The 23755-nt window shown below is 38.0% G+C and overlaps 1 protein-coding gene across 1 annotated transcript in view; it reads left to right on the plus strand.

Annotated features, from left to right (window-relative positions):
- LOC104083469 (type II inositol 3,4-bisphosphate 4-phosphatase-like) overlaps nucleotides 1-20917 on the plus strand; it is a gene marked incomplete at its 5' end in the record, with an annotated part of 60475 nt that extends 39558 nt beyond the window's left edge. Inside the window, one exon of the mRNA XM_009586958.1 lies at nucleotides 20785-20917. Coding sequence (XP_009585253.1) covers nucleotides 20785-20917 — 133 coding nt within the window. The remainder of the gene's footprint in view (nucleotides 1-20784) is intronic.
- Nucleotides 20918-23755: the final 2838 nt, after the last annotated feature.

Raw genomic sequence — 23755 nt, forward strand, 5'->3', positions numbered from 1 at the left:
CTTTCCAGTGAGCATTTCCCTGTTTCTTTCTCTCCTGCAGTGTCACCTTGGTGTATGATATTTTGAAGAACTCCTTTGACAGTAGCCTTGCTCAGCTCAGTTCAGGAGTGACTTTTAGTAGTGGTTTCTCATTGTTACTTTCTGTGGCAGGTCTTATTTCGTGAGCCACGTCCTCGTCATTACAGCAACCACTGGCAGACTTTCGCTGGCGTACCTAGCAGCAACAAGTTTCTCAGTGTTGCCTTGCAGTACAAGTCCTGGTAGCTGTTTGCACTGGAGCGACCAAAGGAGTTTCCATTTGGACTATTATGTACTTATTATGGATTTCCTACTTCCATGATGTTATCTGTAGTTGGCTGGAACTACACCCAGTAACAGAGCCAGCAGCATTATATTGCTATCCTGTTCTCTGGATCATTCAGAGATAAATTTGGGAGATAATTTTGGGAACTTGCATTCTTAATAGCCTAAGCCTCCACTATAATCTGTTTGAATAGGAAGTATGTGTTTATAAAGAAGTTAAAGCAAAGGAAAGGTTGGAGTTCTCCCAAAATGCATAGCCAAATCACTCCACAGTTGACTCCTGCTGTTAGAACAGTTCAAGTGGTTTCTGCAACCCTGGGACTTAGTGGTGCTGTAGTTGTGTTGTGACTCTAAACATACCTAATGCCAAAATCACTGGGCACTGGTTTGGCTGTGCATCTGCAGGGCTGGTTTTGTGCCCTGCTGCTGTGGACTTACTTCCCTGCCAGCTTATCTTCTCTCCCCAACCTGGATGTTGCCACATGCGTATTGTCTTCCAGCAGTGGGAAAAGCAGCTGGGTTTTGTCCTTTGTTGGAGATGCTCCTAATGGCCCAGGAAGGTGCCAGAGTTTCTACCTGTGCAGGGTCCTGGGATCCAAGGCAAGGCTTAGCCAAGGTTAAAGTCCCATAGACTGGGGAGGTCAGAGGGTGGGAAGGGAATCACTGGTCCCTGTAACTTCTGTCATGGGATGAAACATTTTGGGTATATGACCCAGCCTCCTAGTTAGATTACCTGTTAGTGAGGCAGGAGATACCTTTGCCTGTGGTACTCAGAAGCTTCGCTTACCCTTGGGTAAAAGATTTCATAGTATTGTGGTATTAGGGGTATCATTGTTCTTTATTTAAATCAGTTATTTGTAGCCTTTCTTTTTTTATTCCTTAAAGGAGAAGATAGCACTTTGGAGGGGTATTTTAATAACTCTTGAAATATTCTGAATATCTGTAGTTTTAATATAAATACTGTTATTGACAGGACTAAAGCTTACCATACCGATATAGCTAGCTCAGTGAAGGAGTATGAGGTCAGGTTTGTGTCTCTTTTTAGGGCGGTGAGGAGTTTTCTGTATCCTTTCATGGTTTATAGACTTTCTTGGGGAATGATTGTCTGAGGCCCAACTGAAGTTCTTCCACAGTTGGGCCTTTATAAGAAATCTCCTTCTCTTTCTACTCCTCTCATTCATCATACGGATTTCCTGGTGTACAAGCAGCTTCAATTTCATGCTACAGCCCCCGCCTTTGACAGTGTCTATCTGCAGCTTGACTCTATTTCCTTACACTGGTGAGAACATAATAATCTTTGAGGTTTCTTATCCCTCATTTGAATTTAGTTGAACTCGGTCAACATGCCCAAAGGTTGCGATAATGCACAAATGCATCTTCCTTCCCCTCACACCAAGCACTAACATGTAACCTTTGCTTCTATAGGAAGACAGACTAAAAAGGCAGCAACTAATTTTTATCAGCAGTAGATCAATGAGCTGCACCTTGCTGTAAAAAAATAAATATTTTCTCCTCAGCCACAGATCCACCCCAGTCAACAGTCAGCATTGTCAGAGATGAACAACTTGTTTAGATTACTAAAAAAAAAGAAAGGATTAAGGAGCAATGTGATCACATAGTCACGTATTTATAAGAAAGACCTTGCTCTAGGATCATCTGATTAACAGTTTGTGTCTTGGGTAAACTGGCAAGTCTGATGAAAATGTATCATTCGTATCATTCCTGTCAAAATAATGTTTTTATATGCATTCTGCAAAAATCACTCCTCACTGCTCCAAAGTTGTTAATTTTTTTATTTAAATCCATTTATAACTCATTCATAACTGTTGACAGTGGAGCATCTACAGAATACAAAGTAATCGGCAACAGAAAGGTTTGCTGAGCAAGTTCCAGCAAACTGCCTTGTGGTGGTGCAATAAGCAGAAGGTGGGAGTGTCCACAGTAGGCTGTTGTGGAATGTTTTTCATAATACATTTCAGCCAGGAAATAAAAATCAACACCTTTAGTCTGGTTTGGTTTGGTTTTTTAGTTTGGTGGTTGTTTTTTTTTTTTTTTTTAGCTCACTTAGTTTAACCAAGACTGGCATGATCTCTGTCCTAAGTTTATTTCAGCTAATAAAATGTCTGTTACATTGAATGCCTCAGGAAAGCTAATAAAAATGGCTAAACTGGCGCTCTGTCAAAGGCATTATTGGCTGGTTTTGAAATGATCAAAGTAGCATCACAGTGCCTTTAAAAGACAAGCAGTTACAATAATATCTCATTCTCAGAGGTCCATGAATTGATTCTGGGATTCCAGAAGAGCGTGCTTTGATAATATTAGAACTGGTTAGAATATTTGTTCATGAGTTTTTAAAATGTCTTTGACATGTTCAGTGTTTGCTCTTTCACCATTTGTTGTCTCAGTGTGCACTTCGAATATGCTCTATCCTACTGACATGTTGCTGCTAGTTTATGTTGCTAGGTATTTCTAAGATGTCTTCTCTCTCATTTAAGATCTTATAATAAAAAAGACGTAACGTGAGTTTATTTCCTGAAGAAAATGTGACACTTTCTAATACCTTATCACTTCTTATTTGTATTGTATTCTCCGTTTTCTCACCCATGTGGCAACTGCTAACGTGGTAAGCTGCATATGTACTAAATGCCTGTCATTTAATAATCGCTCGTTAAATATATTAGAAGTAGGTCAAGAGCTGAGATTTGAGCAGATGTGCAAACACTTCTTAATTTCAAATATTCTTGACTCAAAAAGCTTATAACTGACAAGCAGAGAGTGAGACAAAGAAATGCATTTGTATCTTTTTCACTTTTCAATGGGAGAAAGATATGGTATAGAGATGTCATCTCACTTACTTATGACCACACAGTCCTTTCCTTTGTTCGAAATTGAATTTAGATCTACTTTTTCTTAAACAGAGACTCTTCTCATTGTCTGGTTTATTTTAAATAAAAGCTGTACTTGAATGTGCACAGCAATGCTTATAAGGTTCATTGCCCTACTGACATTCACTATTCCGCACATTAATAATTCTCTTTTCCCACTCCTTTTTGCTACTTGGGTTCACGCTGACAGATCGCATGCAGCAGTGCTGGCTGCACAGTTTAAGCCTCTTTCCCCCCCCTGGACACTGCTGAACTGGTGTGTATACTGCCTGAGTGTAGGTGGATAGTCCTCCCTCAACATCATACTGAATCAGCAAGTCCTCTCTTGCTTTCTTACTGCGTTGCTGCCTAGGGGAGAAGGTTGCTCCCTATGTCCTCTTTGTAAAAATTTGCTGCTACGGTGGTATTATCAGCAAATTTGTAGACAGTTGCTTTAGATACAGTTTGACGTTTCTGTTACACGGATTAACATTTGCCACATGAAGATGCAACTTGAATTCATTCTTAAGGTGAGCTAGTACGTGTAAGACCACTACTATGCTGTTTATTTTCCCTCTTGTGCAGTGGAAGCGGCCCAAGAGGTGCCGCCAAGTAGAGGGGTATTCATTTGACTTCTGTAGGATTGGTTTGCCCCCGTTAACCTGCCTTGCTGCATTCTGTAACATACTGTCTTGTGTTCTCATTGCAACTTACTTCCTTCTGCTCTTTCCTGAAGGGAAAATCATGTTGTTTCATGAAGCCCTCAGGGTGGGTATGTCCTAACGCTTCATGCTTACTTTGCTCTACGGAAGTATTAGAGTATTTTTTGTGACCAAGGTTATTGTCTGTCTGGCTGTAATTGGTATAATTTTAGTCTGGTAGATTTTTATGGCTAAAGAGGATTTAAATCGCCTTTCGGTGGTGCCTTGACAAGGCAACATTGCATACAGCAAAGTCTTGCGTCCTAAGTGTGTTGGTCTGTATGGTATAGCGCATAATGTGCACACACATAACTATAGTAAAAGAAAATGTACAAACATAGGAATCGGTTCATTTCATTTTGTCACATGTTGCTGTTTTATTATGTGACTTAATGAAATTAATTTAAAAAAATGGCTTAGAAACTTTACAAATATTTTTACACCACAAGAAACAGTTTTTAGAGGACTATTTCTGTATCACTGTGGTTTCTGATTGTTTTGCATGCTTTGACTGGCAATTCAAATTTAGTTAAAAGACTTGAGATCGTCATGTTCTGTCTTGCCCCATAGCTTTTAGTATCTTCAGGTGAAGATACTTGTTTGTAGATTAAGATTTTACTGAGGTCGAAGTGCTGGGAAAATTTGGTCACTCCATATAATGTGATAGAGCTATTGTTCTTGGTGTTTCAGGGAGGAAAATGAAACTTGAGTGTACTAGCATTTTTCAAATCAGACACTTTTTCTCACTTTCAGGCAACAAGTATTCACTGGTAGGAGCGTGCTGAGCAAACATATAGCACAGTAGTCTAGAAAGGTATTTGTAGTCTTAGCTGAATTTTTTTAAATTATTTTGTGACAGAGGTACCTCCAATTCTATGTTTTCAGTCCCAAAGGCAATCATTCTTCCTGCTGTTACGAAGAATCTTCCTCCGTGCAGCACAATAGGGCTAACAAAACTCATTTCAGTCTCAATTTAAGTTTAATTCCAAGGTAAAACTTGAAATGAGGTGGTAATGAACCTGAACTCACGGTTTTGATTATCTCCTGCATGCTTATACAAGCGCTCAGACACAGTACAGGTATTTTCCAGACGTGGTTCTGTTCTGAGAGTGTTTGTCTCTTCAGCAGATGAAAAACTGAAATTTTCTGCTTTGCTTGCTGTTACAGTTAATATAGTAAGACCATTTGGAATTCAGCTCTTAGGTTTGAATCAGAGCTACCTAAATACATATCCAAAAGGTGAAAAGATAATTGTTGTGACTATCATGATGTGATAATTCTAGGAAATAATGAGTTAGTAAGACAAAGAGACTGATCCTCTGAAACAGAGAATGATCAAACCAATTAAAACCATTTGGAAGGCAAAACTCAAAAACGTGTTTCACAATCCCAGCTGTGCAGTCCAGTGGGTATTGTGGTGATAACAGCCACCGTCTCCCTCAAATTCTTTCAATTTGGACATGTATGTCTTTTCTAAAATACTGGTTTGTGCCACATATGTTTAATAAGCTCATTGACAAACAGCCTTTACCTGAAATAAAACTGGAATAGCTCTAGCAAAGTCAAAGGAACTACACTAACAAATGCTGGCTAGAAATTTGCCATCAGAGGTCTCTGGTGGGCCTTGTCCTGTCCCCCGTTCCAAGCAGCTGCACCAGCCGTATTGTAAGCATGGAGGGGAATGCAGATCTTTATAATGCTGTGATCGGTCCTTTCTGGCCAGTCTGTTCTCCACTAACAGTCCACGCAATTAGTTAATTGAAAAGCATCCTCTCTCCATGCATTTGGCTTTTCTAGGCGCAGAAGAGGTAACAAGCCTTCCCGAACGTGGCTTTCTGTAGTGTGGACTTCACTGATCTCTATGATAATATATAACCAGACGGAATAACGAGCCCACACTGGGCTTAGCAGAAGTCAAAAGACCTTTTCCCAGACAGGATCAACACCTGCTATTACAGTGGGCTGCTTTATGCAAATACAACCACTTTGTTATTACTGCATTACAAAATGCATTAAGCATCCAATTTCCTTTGTAAATGAAGCAATGTGTTACCTCAATAGCTATTTTTGAAGCTATCTGCAACTTAAAACACAGATGTTAAAACTAATGGAACTAAATGAACCCCCTCTGAATTGTAATCCTTGAATAGAGAAGTGGGGTTTTTAGTAAGGTTTTTTTAATTATAAAGTTTATTAAATGAAATACATATTACAATGGAGAGGAAAAAGTCAAATGATCTTTTATGGCAAAAATAAAAACTTTAAACTTGCTATCCATACTCCATTGGGTATGAAATGCCAAAAGAGAGCTAAAAAGACATTTAATCTTGTTGCAAAGCTTAATGTTCTGTACCACATTGTAACATAGCCCAAAACAGACAATTGCTTGCTCATAAATCTTTTTTTTTTTCTTTTATGCACATTACAGAGAAAAATCAAGACTGTCCTCTAAAAAGAGTCTGTAGTCAAGTGAGCTTGAAGGTTTATGTTGTTAGCCATCATGTTCGACTGTATTTATGGTGCTGGAAAGAAAATCTGAGGCTTGTGTGGTTCATTTTGTGAGTGATGCAGTGGTAGTGCAAGTATGGGCTGGAGATCATAAAGCTCTGTAAAGATGGGGGGGAAGAAAACGTTGGGCAATTAAGCATTGGAGAATTTTTTTCCAAAGCCCATTGAATTCAGTGCAGCGCTCATAATCAAGCTGTTTCTACCATAAAACTTTAGATACCTATTGTATGAATGTCTAGGTTAAGAATTCATGTTCCCAGTACACACTTTGGAGGATGGTTAACTACCTGATATAGGGGCTCTGGATCATCCTGTGGATGTTCTGTAGACATATGGGAAGCCTGGGCTGTTAAATTTGGCACCTGAAGACTTGGCACTCCAGGTTAGGGGAGTATACGACGTGTTGCCTTTTGAAGGATTTGGATCAGATGTTGGAATTATATTTTGTAGTCATCCTAGTTAAACAACTGAGGGTGAAATAAAGGTAGGAGGGCAAAACTTAGCATGAGGGAGATTTTGCTGGCATCAGCACACTCCCTGTTGTGTTTTAAACATAAATTTGTCACTAGACATCAATTTATTTATTATTGTGGGGTCAGGGAAGCCAGAAGTTATTTTAGAAAAAAAAAGTAACAGAAGTTAAAAGTGCACTGTTAAATTGCTGTTTAACTTTCAGCCACTACAATATTTGGGCTGCTTCCTTTGTTTATCTCCTTAGTTCATATGGTAAAACAACTACTGCATGCTTTGATATTTTGGGGGTAAAAGTCCACTTTTGTTAGTTTCCTTGTTTCTGTAGAGAGCAGTAGCCATTAAGCAATGTACTTAAAGTGCCATTATCCTAAATTGCTGTTTATATATATTTATATATAAACTTTTTCATTTGATAGCTCTTCTGGACCCAAAGTTACGTTAGCTTAGGTAATTTGGGGAACGCTATGAACTCTGCAAATGTTTAGCCATTTTAAGTAGATACATGTGTAGAAGTTGTTTTTTCAAAACCCTTTTGAGTGTTTCAATAAACATGCTTCTAATTTTTCTACCGTTGTGATTTGATGTATTTATTTTTGAAAAAGAACTTATTTATAGCTAGTATTCCTGAGTAAAAATATGTAGCTACTCATTTGAATGAATGGGAGGGAGAGGAAGCTTTCCAAAGTATCTCCCCTTTAGGGAAGTAAATGTTTGGTAGATAACTCTTTGCTTGCCCTCAGGTTGTCTGTTACTTCTTCAGCTGTTAATTATTCTCAGCTCAGGAGCACATTATTGGGCCAATGTAAAACTCATTTTTCCACTGAAATTTCCATTAGCTGTGAGTAATTCCAGTTTAGGATGGATTATCGTGTTTTAAATTTTCTACAGTGTTCTGCATGTATTTCGTTACTACGTACCGTACCTGGGAAAATGTCGTTTATTATTTCATGCACCAAATATTCTGTCTGCACTGAGGTACATACTCGTCTGACAAGTGCAATTGCTGGCCTGCACTCATGTGCCTTTAGCTTTGTTTGAATCTCATATCTGCCATCCTTAATTATTCATGCGAAGAGCAAAACTGAACAAAAATAGTTTAGAGCATTTCTGCTACTAGTTTGTTTTAACTGTCTTGTAAGAGAGTAAGAAGAATATTATTAACCTACTGGTACATACACAGTGCACAAGCCACCTCCGCCCCCTGTGTATATTTTTGAGATAGCAAGAGACGCCTGTAGCTTGGCAGTGATAATTTTTTAAAATTACTTTTGCTGTTTAATTGCAGCTTTTGTGTTTTATTGATTTTACTTAACCTGTCAGTAACAGCGCATTAATAGCACATTACAGAATTTATTTTTAACTAACAGAATTAAATACTAATAAAATGAGACAAGCATCCTTTCCATGTGCTGGCTGGGCTCTGGTGAGATGATGTGAAGCTGATTTTGTTTTTAGTAAACGTTAATGGAGAGGAAAACTGTGAGAATTGTTGAGATCTTTTTTAAAAGAACATCGCATACCTGTCCATATACATTTGTGTTCATGGCAGAGGATAATTCAAGCAGTTTAAAAGTCTTGGTCTCTGCTGTGTTCTTACCAGTGCAGTAAACGTATGCTAAAAAGGGAAATTGTTTAGTTGCTAGAAGCCTGTAAGTGCTGTCCAACAGCCACAGAAACGCAGTATTAACCAAAAGACAAGGAGAGCAGCAGCCCGCCCGGACTCGAGTAGGTGGCTGCACTTTTTCATAGCTCGTTGGCCATGAGCGAGTGCTAGAGCAGACTGTGAATGCTGACACATCTCACCGGGCCGGGAAAGGCAGTATCATTCCCAGGGAGGTTAATGTGGGCTATGTTACGAGATAATTGAAGGGCATTAACATTTATTAGAAATTAAAAGGGAAGCAGAATTCCTTAAGGCCTGCCATTGTAATGGGCATTTGGGGAGGATGAAGTGTTTCTAATTAACAACCTATTTGCTTTTTGACTGCACTGTAAATTTTTCTGTTTGACCACCTGGCCTCTCGCTCACAGTTACTCAAGCCAAACACTTTAAGCATGTGAATAAGTGTTACTGTTTTTCTTAGTGATTAAAGAAAAACATGACCAGAAACATGAGCAATAGCAGGATTAATGTCTCTCAGACTTGACTGGCTTGAGAACGGCATTCTTATAAATATGAGAGTGTAAAATAGGAGGTGCTGAAATTGCCCCCAGCACAATCTCATTCAGTGTTGTGTTCTAGGGACACTGAAGTTATTTCCAAAGACAGGGTTTTTCTGGAAAGTTGGTGCAGTGTTTATCTAAAGTGGGAGCACCATGAGATGATGTCTTGCTGAAATGTTTCTTAAACTGTTTTCCTTCCAGCATGCAAAGTAACCACCACACATAATAGAGTAGAAAAACGTACTGTGGACAGAGATAACCCTCCACCATCTCAATGAGGGAAGATTTATACCCTCCTGCTACCTTCCATGTCCCATCCTGGGGAAGAAAGGAAGGAAATACACAAACATTGCTACTGGCTCGCTGCTGCTTCAGAAGAAAATAATAATAGATTATAGGTGGATAAGTTTTCCACAAAATCTTGGATGTTTCCAATTTTATGTTACATATTTTGGAACTTCCGTAGTAGAACACCCTCTTTTCCCCAATTATAAGTATTTTTAAAATAGCATACATTCTGCTTACTTGTAAGTGATGGCAATTACCACCATTAGTGGAAAGCCCCACTGCTGTACTGCTTTGCACTTCCACGTGCAGCTTGCTGCGGATGTGCTTGGGGACATTCATTCTTTACATATCTGTATCTCAGAGACTCCAAAGTTGCAGGAATTGGCAGATTTCTGTAGTTTTTTGCAAGCTGCAGTTCCCAAGGCATTGTAGTGATAACTCTGGTGAGAGAGTTTCCTCACTACTGATGGTGTGTTTGAGAGAATACAGTCTGCAATACAGAAGAAACGGATGTAAAAAAAATAGTATCTATCTGATAGTTCAATCCAGGTCAAGAAGTAAATTGGCATTTTTTTCATCTGTCAGTGACTTACCTCATCATTAAGTGATACTGCCAGTGCAGTGAACTCTTCTTTTTCTGTTCAGGGAGTCCTGAACGAAGTTCATAGACCATATCCTGAGAGCTGCATCTTTGATCTTTGGCAAACGGTGAATTACTGTGACTGCACTGAGCCAAACCATGTCCTTCATTTCTTTGTAACAATAAGGAAAATGTAGCATTACTATACAGAGGAAGGTGTTTGCCCCTGTGTTTATAATTTGTTTGTTTACTCCTTGCTGCTAGCTTAGGGATGCAGGAGGTAAATACTGCTTATCTAATCTTAAGTCTATATATAGTCTTACAGTCTTGAGTCTATAGTGATCTCAAATCTTCAAAAGGTCAATTTTTCTGGAAACTGTAGGAGCAAAACTGTATGGGGTTTCATCTCTTCACTCTCCCCATCAGTGCACTGCTATTTTTGCTTAAAAAGTGATGGTCTATGCTAATATTCACTTTTTGAGATACGATGAAGGGAGCTGGAGGAGTATGTCTGAAACTTACTGAGAAACCTGCAGCAGCATTCGACATAAAAATTTCCTTACAAACCGAGTAGTGACAACAAACAAAGAGAAAAAGCTTGTAAAATATACAAATATTTTTTTTTAAAAGATTTCAGCGTCGGTCCTCCTCCTTGGTACTTGGGGAAGAAAACTTCCTTCTGAGAACAGGCTCCAAAAAACTTTGGTCATTTTCTAAATAGATGCTAAAACAAAACAAGTAAAGAGAAAACAGTCACATCCACTCTCTTAATTTCCCATAGAAAGGGTTTCTTCTTCGAAGTGTCTACATATTACCTATTGCCAGAAAGGACAACAGACGCTTTCAAGGCACTTCATGAGAATTTCAGCCCAGCCCTGTCATTTGCTCTGAAGGAAGTGGATTGAAAACATGGTGCATTTGGGGTTCAAATAGGATGTTGCTTGCATTTTATAAAACTGTCTTAGTTATGACTAAAATCAACCTGCTAAAGAAAAGAGAAGGTGGTTCATTGATAGGACTGTTGGGGTGCAATCTCCAGATGGCTACAGCCTGCATCCCAGCCTATGCATTTTTGGGTAGGTCGTTTTGGTTAGCCACCTACCTAGCCTAAGTAGGGGAGCTTTCTTTGCTGCATTGAGTGCTCCTGGTACCAGCACTTGTGCACCAGCTAAAATCAGGTTTAGGTGCATTTTTCATGAATCTACATGTGCACTAACTCCCCTTGCATAAATACACCCACTGTACTGTACTGTGTGTGGTACTAGTGCTCAAAGAATGGCTGGGATCTGAATGGATCAGATCTCAAACTGTTAATGTGTTTTTAAAAAAACAGTATGTTGCTTGAAAGTAATTAATGAACTGGCATTATTTACTTAAAATGCAAGAGTAGTTTTCAGATCTTTCCTGTGATTTATTTTATGACTCACACATTGATTAATCCCATGAAGAGATTATGTGAATTGGTGTCATTAATCAGAAGCAGTCACATTCCTCCTTTTGTCGATCTCAAACTGAAGTTGCAGGTATAACACATTAAGTTACAATATTCAAATTTATACTTATTGCTGTTCAACACCCTCCTCACTTAAAATGACCCAAGTTACAAATGCAACATAGATTAAGTGATCCTCTGTTTACACCAACAGTTCTCTCTGACCTTAATTTTGTCATCCTACCCATAGATTCGAACATCTAGAAATTAACGTCAGATTTTAAGCATCATTCTTCATGCATGACTGCTGAGTTGTACAGCAAGCCTTTTCTGCCTCTTAAATCAGCTTTGCCACTTGTCCTCACCACAGGGAAAAAAAGGCTAAAAAAATCTTTGCCAAAAGAAAGGGATGATTCATGAAGATTTTTCATGGTCAACAGAAAGTATTTAAAACCTGATTAGACATATGAAAGAGAGAATTTATCATGGGTTTATGTTTCGCTGTGCTATGCGAGCTAAATGTATAATCACATCCTCAGTAAAAATCCCTTGCTATGACAGAAACAGACTGGAAATAAGTGTGACTCACTAGGCAATTATACTAGTGCCATAACCTTATGGAAGGGAAATGTCTTGTATGTTCAGAACTTACCTGAAGGATGTAGTCGTCATCATTTCACGCATGCTCAGATCACTAAGAAACCTGAGATTTGGCTTATGGGTTGGTTGTGGGGTTTTGTTCGGTTGTTTTCCTGCAGAAAGACATAGATCACATTTGCTTTAATATTAGTTGCACCTTGGATTGAATTTCAAACTTTGCAAGAGAAGTTTGTCAGGAAAGATTCTGCAATTTTGTCCTGAGAATTTCCCATGTATGTAATCCTAATATTTTATAGAACAGTGTCTGGGAAGATTATTAGAACCATATTTTTTGACAAAAAGAGAAACCTTTGTAGAATTGATGTGTAATACTGCGCAGCAGTATTGGTAAATAGTAGAATGAAACAGCAAATCCTTTGCTTGGAGTATAATAGAGGTGAAAATCATGTTTCAAAAACCACTCAGCTGTCTTGACAGGTAAAGAAGAATCTCTCCTGCAAACCCATCGCTTTTCAGTTCTGAAGCTAATCTCTCACACAGTTACCAGAATGACTTTGCAGGACTTGAAGCCTCTGCCCATACTTGTAAATTAAAAACCACTGGGGAATGCTTCTAGGACATGATCTCAGTGATTTTATACAGTAAAATTATTAAATGTTTCCTGGCACAATTTTGGCTGATTTTAGCACTCTTCTAGGTGGTTCCTGGGCAGTTTAGAAGTTGGCACAACAAAGGGACTGTTCCCACCTGGCGGCAATCTCTTGAGGCAGATAAGGGGACATAGGCACGTAACGTGAACTTGGTTTTGCTGTTCGGCTGCAGCGGCGGCGAACTGCTGAGGGTGGGGTTGAACTGCTAATGTAGGAGTCTTAAAATCAGCAGTGAGCAAAATGGGTTGTGATTCTAATTGGAATGTTTTGTTTATTTTTATTATATTTTCACTGTATGAATTTTGTCAATGTTACTATTTTACTGACTCTTTAATGTCGGGGGAAAAAACATTCTTGTAGGTGTTCTGTATCAGTCACAAAGGAAAGTATTAATTCTTCTGCAATCAGCAGAGATTTCTGAAGTGCTGGGATTAACACTGATGGAGATTTATATTATCAAATAGCATATGTTTTGTGCATATTAGATATAAAGCTTGAAGCTGCCCTTTCATCTATTCTCCAGAGTTAATGGTATGTTAAAAGTAAACAAGGACAAACAGTAGGGTTTTGCTCTTTGGTGAGCCAACAATTTTGGGACTGAATGAACCAAACTAGAAATTTTTCTGGTTTTCAGATCTGTCAGAAATGCTGTCTAAACAAACTAAAACTGTTCAACCTAGCATTTAATATTGCAGCATTGTCTCTTTGACTTTCTCTAATGTAGGACAATATTGAAACAAAAATTGCATTCATAAACAAGAAGTCAAAATACTTCTCTTAGACCTTCCCCCTTCTTGGGCTGAAACTGTCAGGTACGGTCTGACGTCATGAATAGGTCTCGGTTAACCTGGACTGTATTTTCAGGAAATTTGTTATATGCCAAACAGTAATCGAGCTCTAGCTATATTCTCTAATTTTGGTAAATAACAGAATACCTAACTTGGGAACTATTTTTGTTGTTGTGTGAACAAACAAATGGTGCTCTGATGTTTTATCATTGCACACTAGTAAACAGTAGATGAGCATGTGCTTTTGTGGGTTTGTTTGGTTTGGTTTGGGTTTTTTTCAAGTATAGGTAGGTATTACAATAAATTTCATCTCAGAATCAACTTAATATCTTCCTCTTAATCTAGGGGGGACATATGATCAGTTAATAAATTGTGAATTCCTGGTTCAATCTGTAAGACTCCACATCCTTCAGGAAGGGTGCTGCAGAGCAGGATGGCAGGGAGATGTTTCCACAGTCCAAAGTAGGAGTGAGTTGCGCTTTATTGCCTGCAGGTGCGGGGTGTGCCTCTCTTCCACTTGCCCCGGGAAACTCAAACACAGCTAAGCTGATAAAACTTGGTGGGAAATGTGGACATTTATAATTAGTTTGACTTTAATGAGAACACGTACACAGCAGAGGGAAAGAAAATTGAATTTTGACTTCACCATTCCTTCTGAAGAATCTGTGTCTGTCAATGTGATCCTATAAAACAATAGGGTTTTCCAGGATGTGGTTGTGCGCAAATGTCTCCTTCCCTCTTATAAAGTCCTACTGCAAGACAGTGCGTTGATTAATCTGTTGCTCTTTACTGAACCACTGCGGCCTGCCCATAATGGTGTTTAAAATCTGTACCGTGACCGCAGCTGAGCCTCCAGCACGCTGCTATTTCTGGCCAGTTCCTCAAAATGGAATCTTTTTCTCTGGACAGACTGAGAACCCATAGTAACAGTATTATAGTTTTGAGCGCAAAAAAACTGTATTAGTATATATTAACTGTTTTTCAAGGTCTAGGTGTCATGTCATCATGACTACGTCATGAATCTGCTGCTTGGTCAAACTCAGTGGACAAGCCTCATGTTACATGATGTGCTCTCCTTCTTATTTCCTAAATAATGACATTAGAAAAGTAATGTGTTATGACCAAACAAGGGAGAGAAGAAAGGAGTAGGGAAAAAGAGGATGCTGGCAAAAGCAAAAAGAATGGGGGAAAAAAGTTGCAGTACAAAAGGTAAAACAAAAAGAGTGGGGTTAATGTAACAATTTGATAAACATATTAGATTGTTTGTATTGTTGGTGTATGTTTAAATGGCAGCTGTCTCCAAATCACTGACTGAATTCATCAGTATTCATAGATCTGAGACTGCTCATCGATTTCAATAATTCCAGTTGTTTTTGTTGAACCAGAGTAGAGATTATAGGATCACATAAGCAGCAAAAGTTGATTTCTAGCATCTTTTACTTTATTTAATACCATCTAGATTTGAGGAAAAATTTGTAAGTTATTGACAACAATATGCGTCAGAAAAATAATTACTGTAAAGATCGTTGATACAGAAAATGTTTCTGATGGCTCCCTTCCTATATCTTCCATTTTGAAACAATGCAGAAACATTTTTTATTTTTTACAAATTGTTGGGGGTTTTATTGTATCAGTTTTATCTTTCAACATAAAGGGTTGTGGCCCAATATTCCTTTATATGTTTTATCTGAGTTCTGCTCTGATTCAGCAATCCTCCAGGACTAGTCTGAGATCTATTTATTTCCTTCTGAGTCACGTTTTATTCTTCTAGATGTTATGGTGCAGCGTCTTCATAATGGCCAGGAGATCTTCACAAGGATCCCATCTTTCCCCTTTGAAAAAGTTAAGGCTGCCTTCTAGAACTGTAGTGCTGCGTGTTGAAACAGTTGATTTTTTTCTGCAGCATTTCAGTGAATCACAGTAACATGTATAATGTAGAAATTAAGCTGCTTTCACTCCAAAAAGTTTTTTTTTTTTTACAAGGGCAAGCAGACAGTATTCTGTTTAAAATCTTTGAGAGGGCTGAAAACACTCTTTAGAGAAGCTGCTTCTTAAAAGTTCTGGATTGTGATAGTCTTAAATAAAAAGAAGAGGTAAGTAAGCAAAATTGTGTAAGATGGAGAACTGTTAGCAATCCCTTCTATTTGAAGAAACGTCTGTGCTGCTATTGTTGGACGGGATGAAAGAGAAGCGTCTCACTTTTGCCATTTTTCTGTGTCAGCACTGGAGTTTGACAAGGAAAACCCAGCAGGCCCAGAAACTGCTTGCTTGAGTCTGTCTGCAAAAAAGGAAAATTCCCCCAAAGTATGTGTGTTATTAGACATTAATTCAGACTGAAGTCTCTGCTAGCACACGGGATCCTTGTCTTGATAGGAAGCTGCCTATCTATTCAACCTGAAGCACTGCTTTAGGACAATTTAGCATTTCCATTCTCGCTAATAGCTGGAGCTGGAAAAGTTCTAACAAGAGAAGCATATATTCCAAAGTGTTAAAATGCGTCTCCTCCAAAAACCTTGCACAGGGACATCAGTGTGAATGATAATCAAAAGCCAGAACGTGCCCTCATATGCGTGCTTAACTTTATAAGGGCTCTTGAGAGGCTTCTTTTTTCCTCACACCATTTTCATTGTCTCTGCTCCACTGCTTAGAGGTTCAAATAATTTATCATCTGAATTTAAAAACAACACAAAATACCTGCTGTTTTGCCTTTGTCTCATTGGATAGGCATGCAGCATTATCCCAATAGGAGTTTAAGATGATAAAACACCAAGTGAGATAGAAGGCAGACTGAAATGGTTATATCGTCATTAAACTTACAGCACCCTTGGCCATTACAATGTATTTGTGCTATGCTGTAAGCCTCAAATGAACAATTTGAAAGTAAATGAATAAAAACAGTGCTATAGGTTAGAGAGGTGTTCATGTCCGCAGATATTATAGATTTAGAAGGTTTCACTATTCTTCTTAAAATTGTGTGTGTATGTGAAATAAAAACTTGATGGGTATTTTGGGAGTTGTCTTCCTTCCTTTTGGTGTGAGTTCAGAGCAGATAGAGTATTGTTTATGATGAAGAGAACATCCAAAACTATGGCTATACCTTCACACCATAACAGGGTCAGATATCACTCTGTTCTGGCTGTGCTGAGTGTCAGTCAGAAGCCAAATAAATCCAGCTGACGTGGCACCAGCTGGATTCATGCTGTTTGCAGTAAAACTTCTACAGGTTTTGATGAGCCAGGGGAAGCAGTGTTGTCACGTTGCTGACAGCTGAGTGTAGGGCCTCGCTTTGTTTAACTAGATACATTAGTCACTGCGGAGAACACTTTAAGATGTGTTAGAAGACATTGTCACTGCAGTGCATTGAAGAGTATTAGCAGAGCTTAGCAAGGCATCTGACCGTGATCAAATATTCCTCTTAAATTAAAAGCATGTTTAGGTATTCCGCTCAGCCTGTTCTTAGGTAGCTAATAATGGAGTTGGATCCTCTTTCTCTATTTTGAGGATGTCTTATTGAATCATGCATAGAATTATGTGACTAATTTGTGGAACAGAAGTCCCTGTGCATCAGCTGTTCACTGTGGTTTTCCTGGGGGGAAGATAGGACTTTTTATATTGAAAGACACTGATCATTCTTTTCAGCATATCAACGAACAAATGTACTGTAGGCTTTTCTATTGAAGAAAAAAAAAAAAATAGAACAAATGGCTTTTATCTGTATTTCCATCATTACATCTGCATAAATTTCACCGATGCTAATGGGACTTGTAGCAACATAGATAAAAGACAGTCACGCTGTCAATGAGATATGGAGCAAAACAGAACAAGGCACACTACAGAAGCAGGAGAGTTCATCCCTGTAAGGGCAACCTGCAAGCCTGTAACTCAGCCTGCTTAGAATAAACGATTGGCATGCAAAGTTAAGGCTCTCCAGAATGAAGTGCCTAACAGTGGGTAATGCAGTGGCTGTGCAAACTTACTGAACGCTGAACTTCTTTGCTGCCTAGATGGATCTTTTCAGAGAAAAAAGAGTTTGGTCTCTGCATCTGCTCTGCCATAGGCGCACATATGAAGTCTGTGATGGAAAGCACCCAGAAGGACAGTCCAAAAGGGCCTGGGCTCTGTGACTGAAAGGGTCAAAGAGGCAGACTTGTGGGATCCTGTAGAGATTAAGAAAGGAAAAGGAAAAACAGCAAGCAGCATGTTTTTAAAAGTGTTAGAAATACACGATAAAGGAGAAAATTAACAAAGAGCAATACGTTTAGTCCTCACGGCTGATCACAAATGGTAACATTATCTCTATGAGAAGAGGAGGAAGGAAGTTCTGGGGGTGGACCCTGGGACAAAGGTGTTAATTGGAGTGGTCTGATACAGAACACAGAATTATTTATTTCAGTGTAAGCCGCGGTGTTGACAAAGTCAGCATAGCATACAGTTAGCTTCGTTCTTTGACAGTTTCTGAAAGGATTTTGTCTAAAATAATGTTTGAGTTCTGTCCAAGTTCTATCCACAGACACTTGAAAACTGTAGACTAAAAGCAGCAGACACACTGACACTACTAATTGCTTTGACCTAGATTCAAATATTAGAGATTTTATTTTTTATCTTTTATTTTGCTATTTAAAATGGTATGGGTTGTCCTCTTTATTAGAGTAAGATACAGATTGAATGTTCAAAGCAAAGAAAGAAATTAAGAACTTACTATGGAAGGCTTTTCTAAAAGGAAAATTTTGCGAGGAATGGTTTTGATCAGCCCCTTTCCTAGGATCCCATCTGTAAATGCAGTTCTTGCACCTCTCGTGCTATCCAAGCTCAAGAAACTCAACATTGCCTTTAACACGCAAGTCAGAAAGGCAGGCTTTCTGTAAGATGAAGTGACTGCTGCTGGCTTCGATGCACCCTCCTCATTTTCCCTGGGGCTGTGTGATATTACCTTTACTGTCCTACAGCCTCTTTATGGTCTGCCAGCATTTTCTTTCTTGAAAAAACAGCATACTTGGGACATGTGCTTCTGAAAAAGCACTGTGTCGTAATCTGGTATATTTGGATATTTTTAAGTCCACAGAGAAAAATGGCAAGTTATCTTTTCATCCCAGAATATTCATAGTAAATAGAAAAACAAAAATCTTACCAGTCCTTACTGCCCAAAGGAAGTTCATAAATGGGATTCCTGAGTGTATGCAAATAAAATTAAGTTCAGAGGGATTGAAGAGGTATAGTTGAAGTTTGCATAATTCTACTTGTAGAAAAGCTACCAAGACTACAGTAGAAAAGATTGGCAGTGATTTGAAAGAATCCCTGCTGCTCTGGTAGGAAAGTGACCGCGCAACTTGCGGTGATTCAGTAGAACTTTGTTGTAAGCAGATTAGTTGCTGGCTGAGTGGACTGAAGAAGGTACAAGGCAATTTTCTTACAGGAATGTAGGTGTGAGCCTTTAAATAAAAAGAACTCCTGTTGACTTCAAAACTGAGTCACCAGCACTGATGAATTTTTGAAGAAGTCAATTTACCATCATTTAAAACTATTTTAGAATAGTTGTCAATTCTTTCAAAAAAAAGCATGTGCCCTTTCTATTTCTGCCTATAGATTTCCTAATAGATAGTGAAGCAGAACTGAAAAATCTGTGAACACCATGGAGACACTATTTTGTCAGTGTTGCATTGTGACATATTCATGATCTTTTTTTCTTTCCTTCCTTAACTATTTCTTTAACTTCCTTATTTCATTTCTGTTCGGTGTGTGTGTTCATTTTAGTGATAGTATAGTTCATCTCATAAGTTATTTAATGTTAACTTGCGAATACTACTCCGAAGCACCTAGCAAGCTTAATAACATAGTGGCCACCTAGTCGTTGTGCTTCCCAGGTCAGCATAGAACACAATAAATATATCGGAAGTACTTAGCATAAAACTATTTCATCAAAATGGCTATATAGTTTCTCTTTGTCAAAATGCCTACATGTTGGCTTTCTTTGCTGTTTAAATGCTGTTCTATTTGTTCCTAACTTCCCCTGTTTAACAGCAGACAAACCCAGGGAGCACTGAATGAATCGGATGATCCCGAAACAGGCTGTCTAACTGATAACAAGCCAACTTCTCGACACTTCTATCCTGTCGCCTTGCTGCTTGTCAGCTCACACTTGCTGGTTGTGTGGCTTATTTTAAGTCTTGCTTTGCTATTAGCCAAATATCAATAAACTTCACTTGTGTTCCTTTCTTTTCTACAAACAGTAACAAACTAACTTTAGAAAAAGGAATTATGCTGTAATATTTCTACAATCTCAGACCCCAAGGATTCGTCTTTAAGATACAAATGTCTGAAATGTACTATGTTTTTGTTATTTTTTTCTGAACTCTAAGAAGTATACTATGCATTGAGTGAATTGATTTGCTCTTGCTGTTCATGGTAAAGCTTTCCCACTGTAATTAGCTCAAAGAAAGCCCATTTACAATGCTGTCACTGTATACAAGAAGATGTGGAATCCTGAATGCTTGAACCCCTCTTTCCAGAGTAATTAGTCTGACAAAAAAAAAAAAAAGAAAAAAAATTAAAAATGAATTTGCACAACACAAACTAACCCCTAGACAAATATTACAGGGTGGTGGTTTGTGAGACTTAACTTTCATTGTGTTATTTTCATTGTTATTAGCTGATGGGATTTTTTTGTTTAACAAATGATTATTACTTTGCTACAACTAACCCTTTTCTGTCAAGTAACTAAATGGAATAGAGTAAGTTCTGTTTTGTAATGAAATTAACCTGTTTGTAATTGTTGCTTTAGTTGCTTTTGCTTTCAAGACACTTTTATATTCTTTTTAACAAAGTCCTGTTCATGTCTTGATGCACCACTTTGGCACTTGTGACTTTTGTACTGTATGTGAACAAACATCCTTCCTTTATAAAGCAGAGAGTTGGATTGGGCTGTTTGAAAAGCCATTCTCTCTTTTTTTTTCATTGCAAAGCCGAACATACGGGAAATGAAGCAGAGATGAAACTTTCCTTCACAAATCTCTAGGGCCAGACTTAATAAAATGCCTTATTCCTAAAATACGCATTTTTAGGGCAACGTGTACTCTCACACATACAGTAAACAATTTGAAAAAAGTATGAGAAGGTTTAAAAGTCAAATATATTTCTGGAATTAGAACAAAATATATCATTAAAGTATTTAATTTTTTTTTACTAAACTTTAAACCTCAAGGGCAAATATATTAGGGGGAAAAATCTTATCACCTATTTCTGAGGGCAATAACTGTACTGGGCCTGGCCTTGGATTTAATTTTGTAAGATGTATCATCACTTGTGGAAAACAAAAATGTAGAGTTGAATCTTTGTTATTTTTACTTCAACTGTTGCTGAAACTCTGCAATGAACAAATAAAGCATATTTATTTATTCTGTGTTTCATGAAGTTGTACTTTTTCCCCCTTTCACTAGAGAAGGATGCCGCATAGAGAATGTACTGAAGAATGTCAAATGCAGAAAGTATGCATTCAACATGATACAGCTGATGGCTTTCCCAAAGTACTACAGACCTCCAGAAGGGACATATGGAAAAGCTGACACCTAAGTTTAACAAAAATGTAATCAGGAACATAAATCACGCTAATTAGTGAATATAAAAATCGCTGTTTATGACTTATTAATTGGGAATGTGTAACCAGTTAAGGTGTTATTTTTATCAGGTTTTCTCATTTTACATTAAAATAACCCCAGTTAGTCGTTATGAAATAAAATATCATGAAAAAGCAATGGACTGAATATTCTCAAAACCAAATATATTCAACTTTTCTTTGTGAAGTTGAAGCTTACTATGACTCATAAGCCAGCTGGAATTAGTTTTTTGGGTTGTTTGATTGAAGATTAAAAAGAGAAATGTCTTTCGCTATAGGAACTGAGGTTAGCTATCTGGAAGGTGGCATTCTGACTCCAAACCAAAATCTGAGACTTTATTTAAGGAGTCTCTTCTGCTGGAAATAGTGTTTTCTGGAACCGGAGCACCGAGGTCTTGATCACTAATCATTAAATCCTTCACAGAAGTGTTTATGAAAGATGCTAATGTTAATACCTGGGCTAAATATAATTTTGGTAATTACATTTAGCTACTTTACATAAGCATGGTAACTTCATAATATGTTTTTAGTAATTACAGCCTGTAAATTCAGTAATTCCATTCTGATCCCTTGCAGTTCATTTGGATGTATCATTCTTGGCTTTCTGTACCACAGCCAAATAGCACTTATTTCACTTTCACATAAATCACATTGAAATCACAGGGATTAATTCTTCAAGTAAGGTGACCTGAGTTTGACCTGTCATGTTCCCGTTTACTGTAAACCCTTAAAACTAAATTTTCTTTAGTGGTAGGGAAAATGAGTTGTATATACTGGAGTTAATGTATCTTTAGGCTATAAAAACATGTATGTTTTTACAGAGCCTAAGATAAATGTAGTAATTATGAGTAACCTGCTGTATTAGGACTAGTTAGCCACTGCAGCTGATTTATATCAAATTTGTAATGCTGCATGTAGACGCTCTAGGATGAAGAACTATCAGCTTTAAAAATGAATGTTAATGCTTCTGGCAGCATGTGTTAGTCCTGAAATTCGTCTTGCAAAGAACATTTGTGTTTTCTAATTGTATCTATTTATTGCCTCCTTCTGCCTCCCAGAGAGAAATACAATTAAAAAACCCCAAGTATTCACTGCTTGCTGACCTTTATGTAATGCATTCATTTTGAGGAAAAAATATCTAGAGCAGAAGTGTGAGAATTTTATCCTAATGAAACTGCACTGGGAATTTGAGCATCTGTAGGAAATTGTAATTGCCATCGGTAAAGAAGTTAATGTTTGCTTGCTCCTATGGAAGTCAAAGAAATCTTGATGCACTGTGAGTTATAATTTGTTCTTTTTAATCCATTAATGCCCATTCCTGGGTATAAGTCTGTAACTACACTGGTAAAAATACATATTTAAGAGCCTGATTCTGCAAACTCTAATTGGGTGATTACATGGAAATGATCTATTGTATGAATAAAATTAAACCCATCTTGTATATTTGTAAGATCAGGCTTTGGGGCTTGTAGGAGAACATCAGGAGGACATCCTCATTCCAATATTCATTGACTTCAGGGAAGCCAGGAATTCATCTGTACAATATATTTACCTAACTAATTGGAACTTTTTTCAAAGTAAAGTTAGGTCATTTAGATAGTGTTTTGGTGCATTTGTTGTTTATTTCTATTATATAATGTGGTACCACGAATGACTTCTTTGTTCTTCTGGAATGTATTCCTTCAACAGATGTCAGAAGAGTTGGCATTGCATCATAGATAAGCTCAGGCAGATGAGAATATAATGCCTTGATTTTTTCCTGTCATGTACCAGTAGAAGTGGGCACTACTCATTGGGTGGGTGGACGTGTGCATAAATTTGTGTTCGGGTCTTTAACTATAACATAGCTAATCTGTACAAAACTTTTTTGTGGATTTATGGAACATAAATCTTCCTAGGAAAATAATGTTTTGTTCTGTCAGAGTGCCGCACTAGCCCTCGCTATCTGTTATGTTTATTATTAGCTTAAAAAAACCTACATGTACAGTTTAGAAATAGTGATAAAAGCCTCATGCACCTCTGAAATAATCCCACAGAAGTACAATTGAGAAGGCTGGCCTTCCTACAGTAGTTCCGAAACAATCTGTAAAAGTCTATGTGGGGATGGTATTCACTGATGGGTACTATAGGTTCCCGTAGTTCTTTATCTTAGTCCCATGGGCAAGTTCAAAATGTGAAGTTCTAAGATTTCTTTCTTATCAGGAAAACAGTCTTTCAAGATCTTGCCTCAGCGTTTTAATCCTACTTGGGTTCTAAATTGCCATTGTGACTATCATGTTACCTTTGTATTTAAAATGTTTTCCACATTGAAGCCACATTTTTGGAGGGGGAAAAAAAGATTAGAAAGGCATTGGATTACTATCCTTTTTGTTTTAACAGCCACTCCTAGTATGTTCTTGTGAAACTAAATAATCTGTTATTTGTTAAAGATAATTAAGGGAAAAAAAAAAAACAAAACCCACATCAGCGTGCTGCAGTGAAACTTCATTGGGCTTGGGCCATTACAGAAGAGTAGGTTGGGTTTTGTGTTAAATACGGCTGAACTTTTTCAGGCCATTTTTTTGATTGGAACGTCTTTTTGTAGGTCACGAGACCCTTGTAAAACCTGCTGACGCGGTTCCAAGTGTCCTAGAAGAGCCTTGTTGCTTCAGTACTGAAACAGGTTCAACTGTTTCCTTGTGTGGTTGTTGCCTGCAGTGGGCTACTGCAGTCCACATAGGCAAAGGCTGTGTCATCAAAACTGAGCTGTCAGCTAAGCATGGATTCAAAACCAGTGGTTTTTCTGGTTTTCCTTT

This window comes from Fulmarus glacialis, unplaced genomic scaffold (assembly GCF_000690835.1).
Source record: "Fulmarus glacialis isolate BGI_N327 unplaced genomic scaffold, ASM69083v1 scaffold6431, whole genome shotgun sequence".
Taxonomy (NCBI): domain Eukaryota; kingdom Metazoa; phylum Chordata; class Aves; order Procellariiformes; family Procellariidae; genus Fulmarus; species Fulmarus glacialis.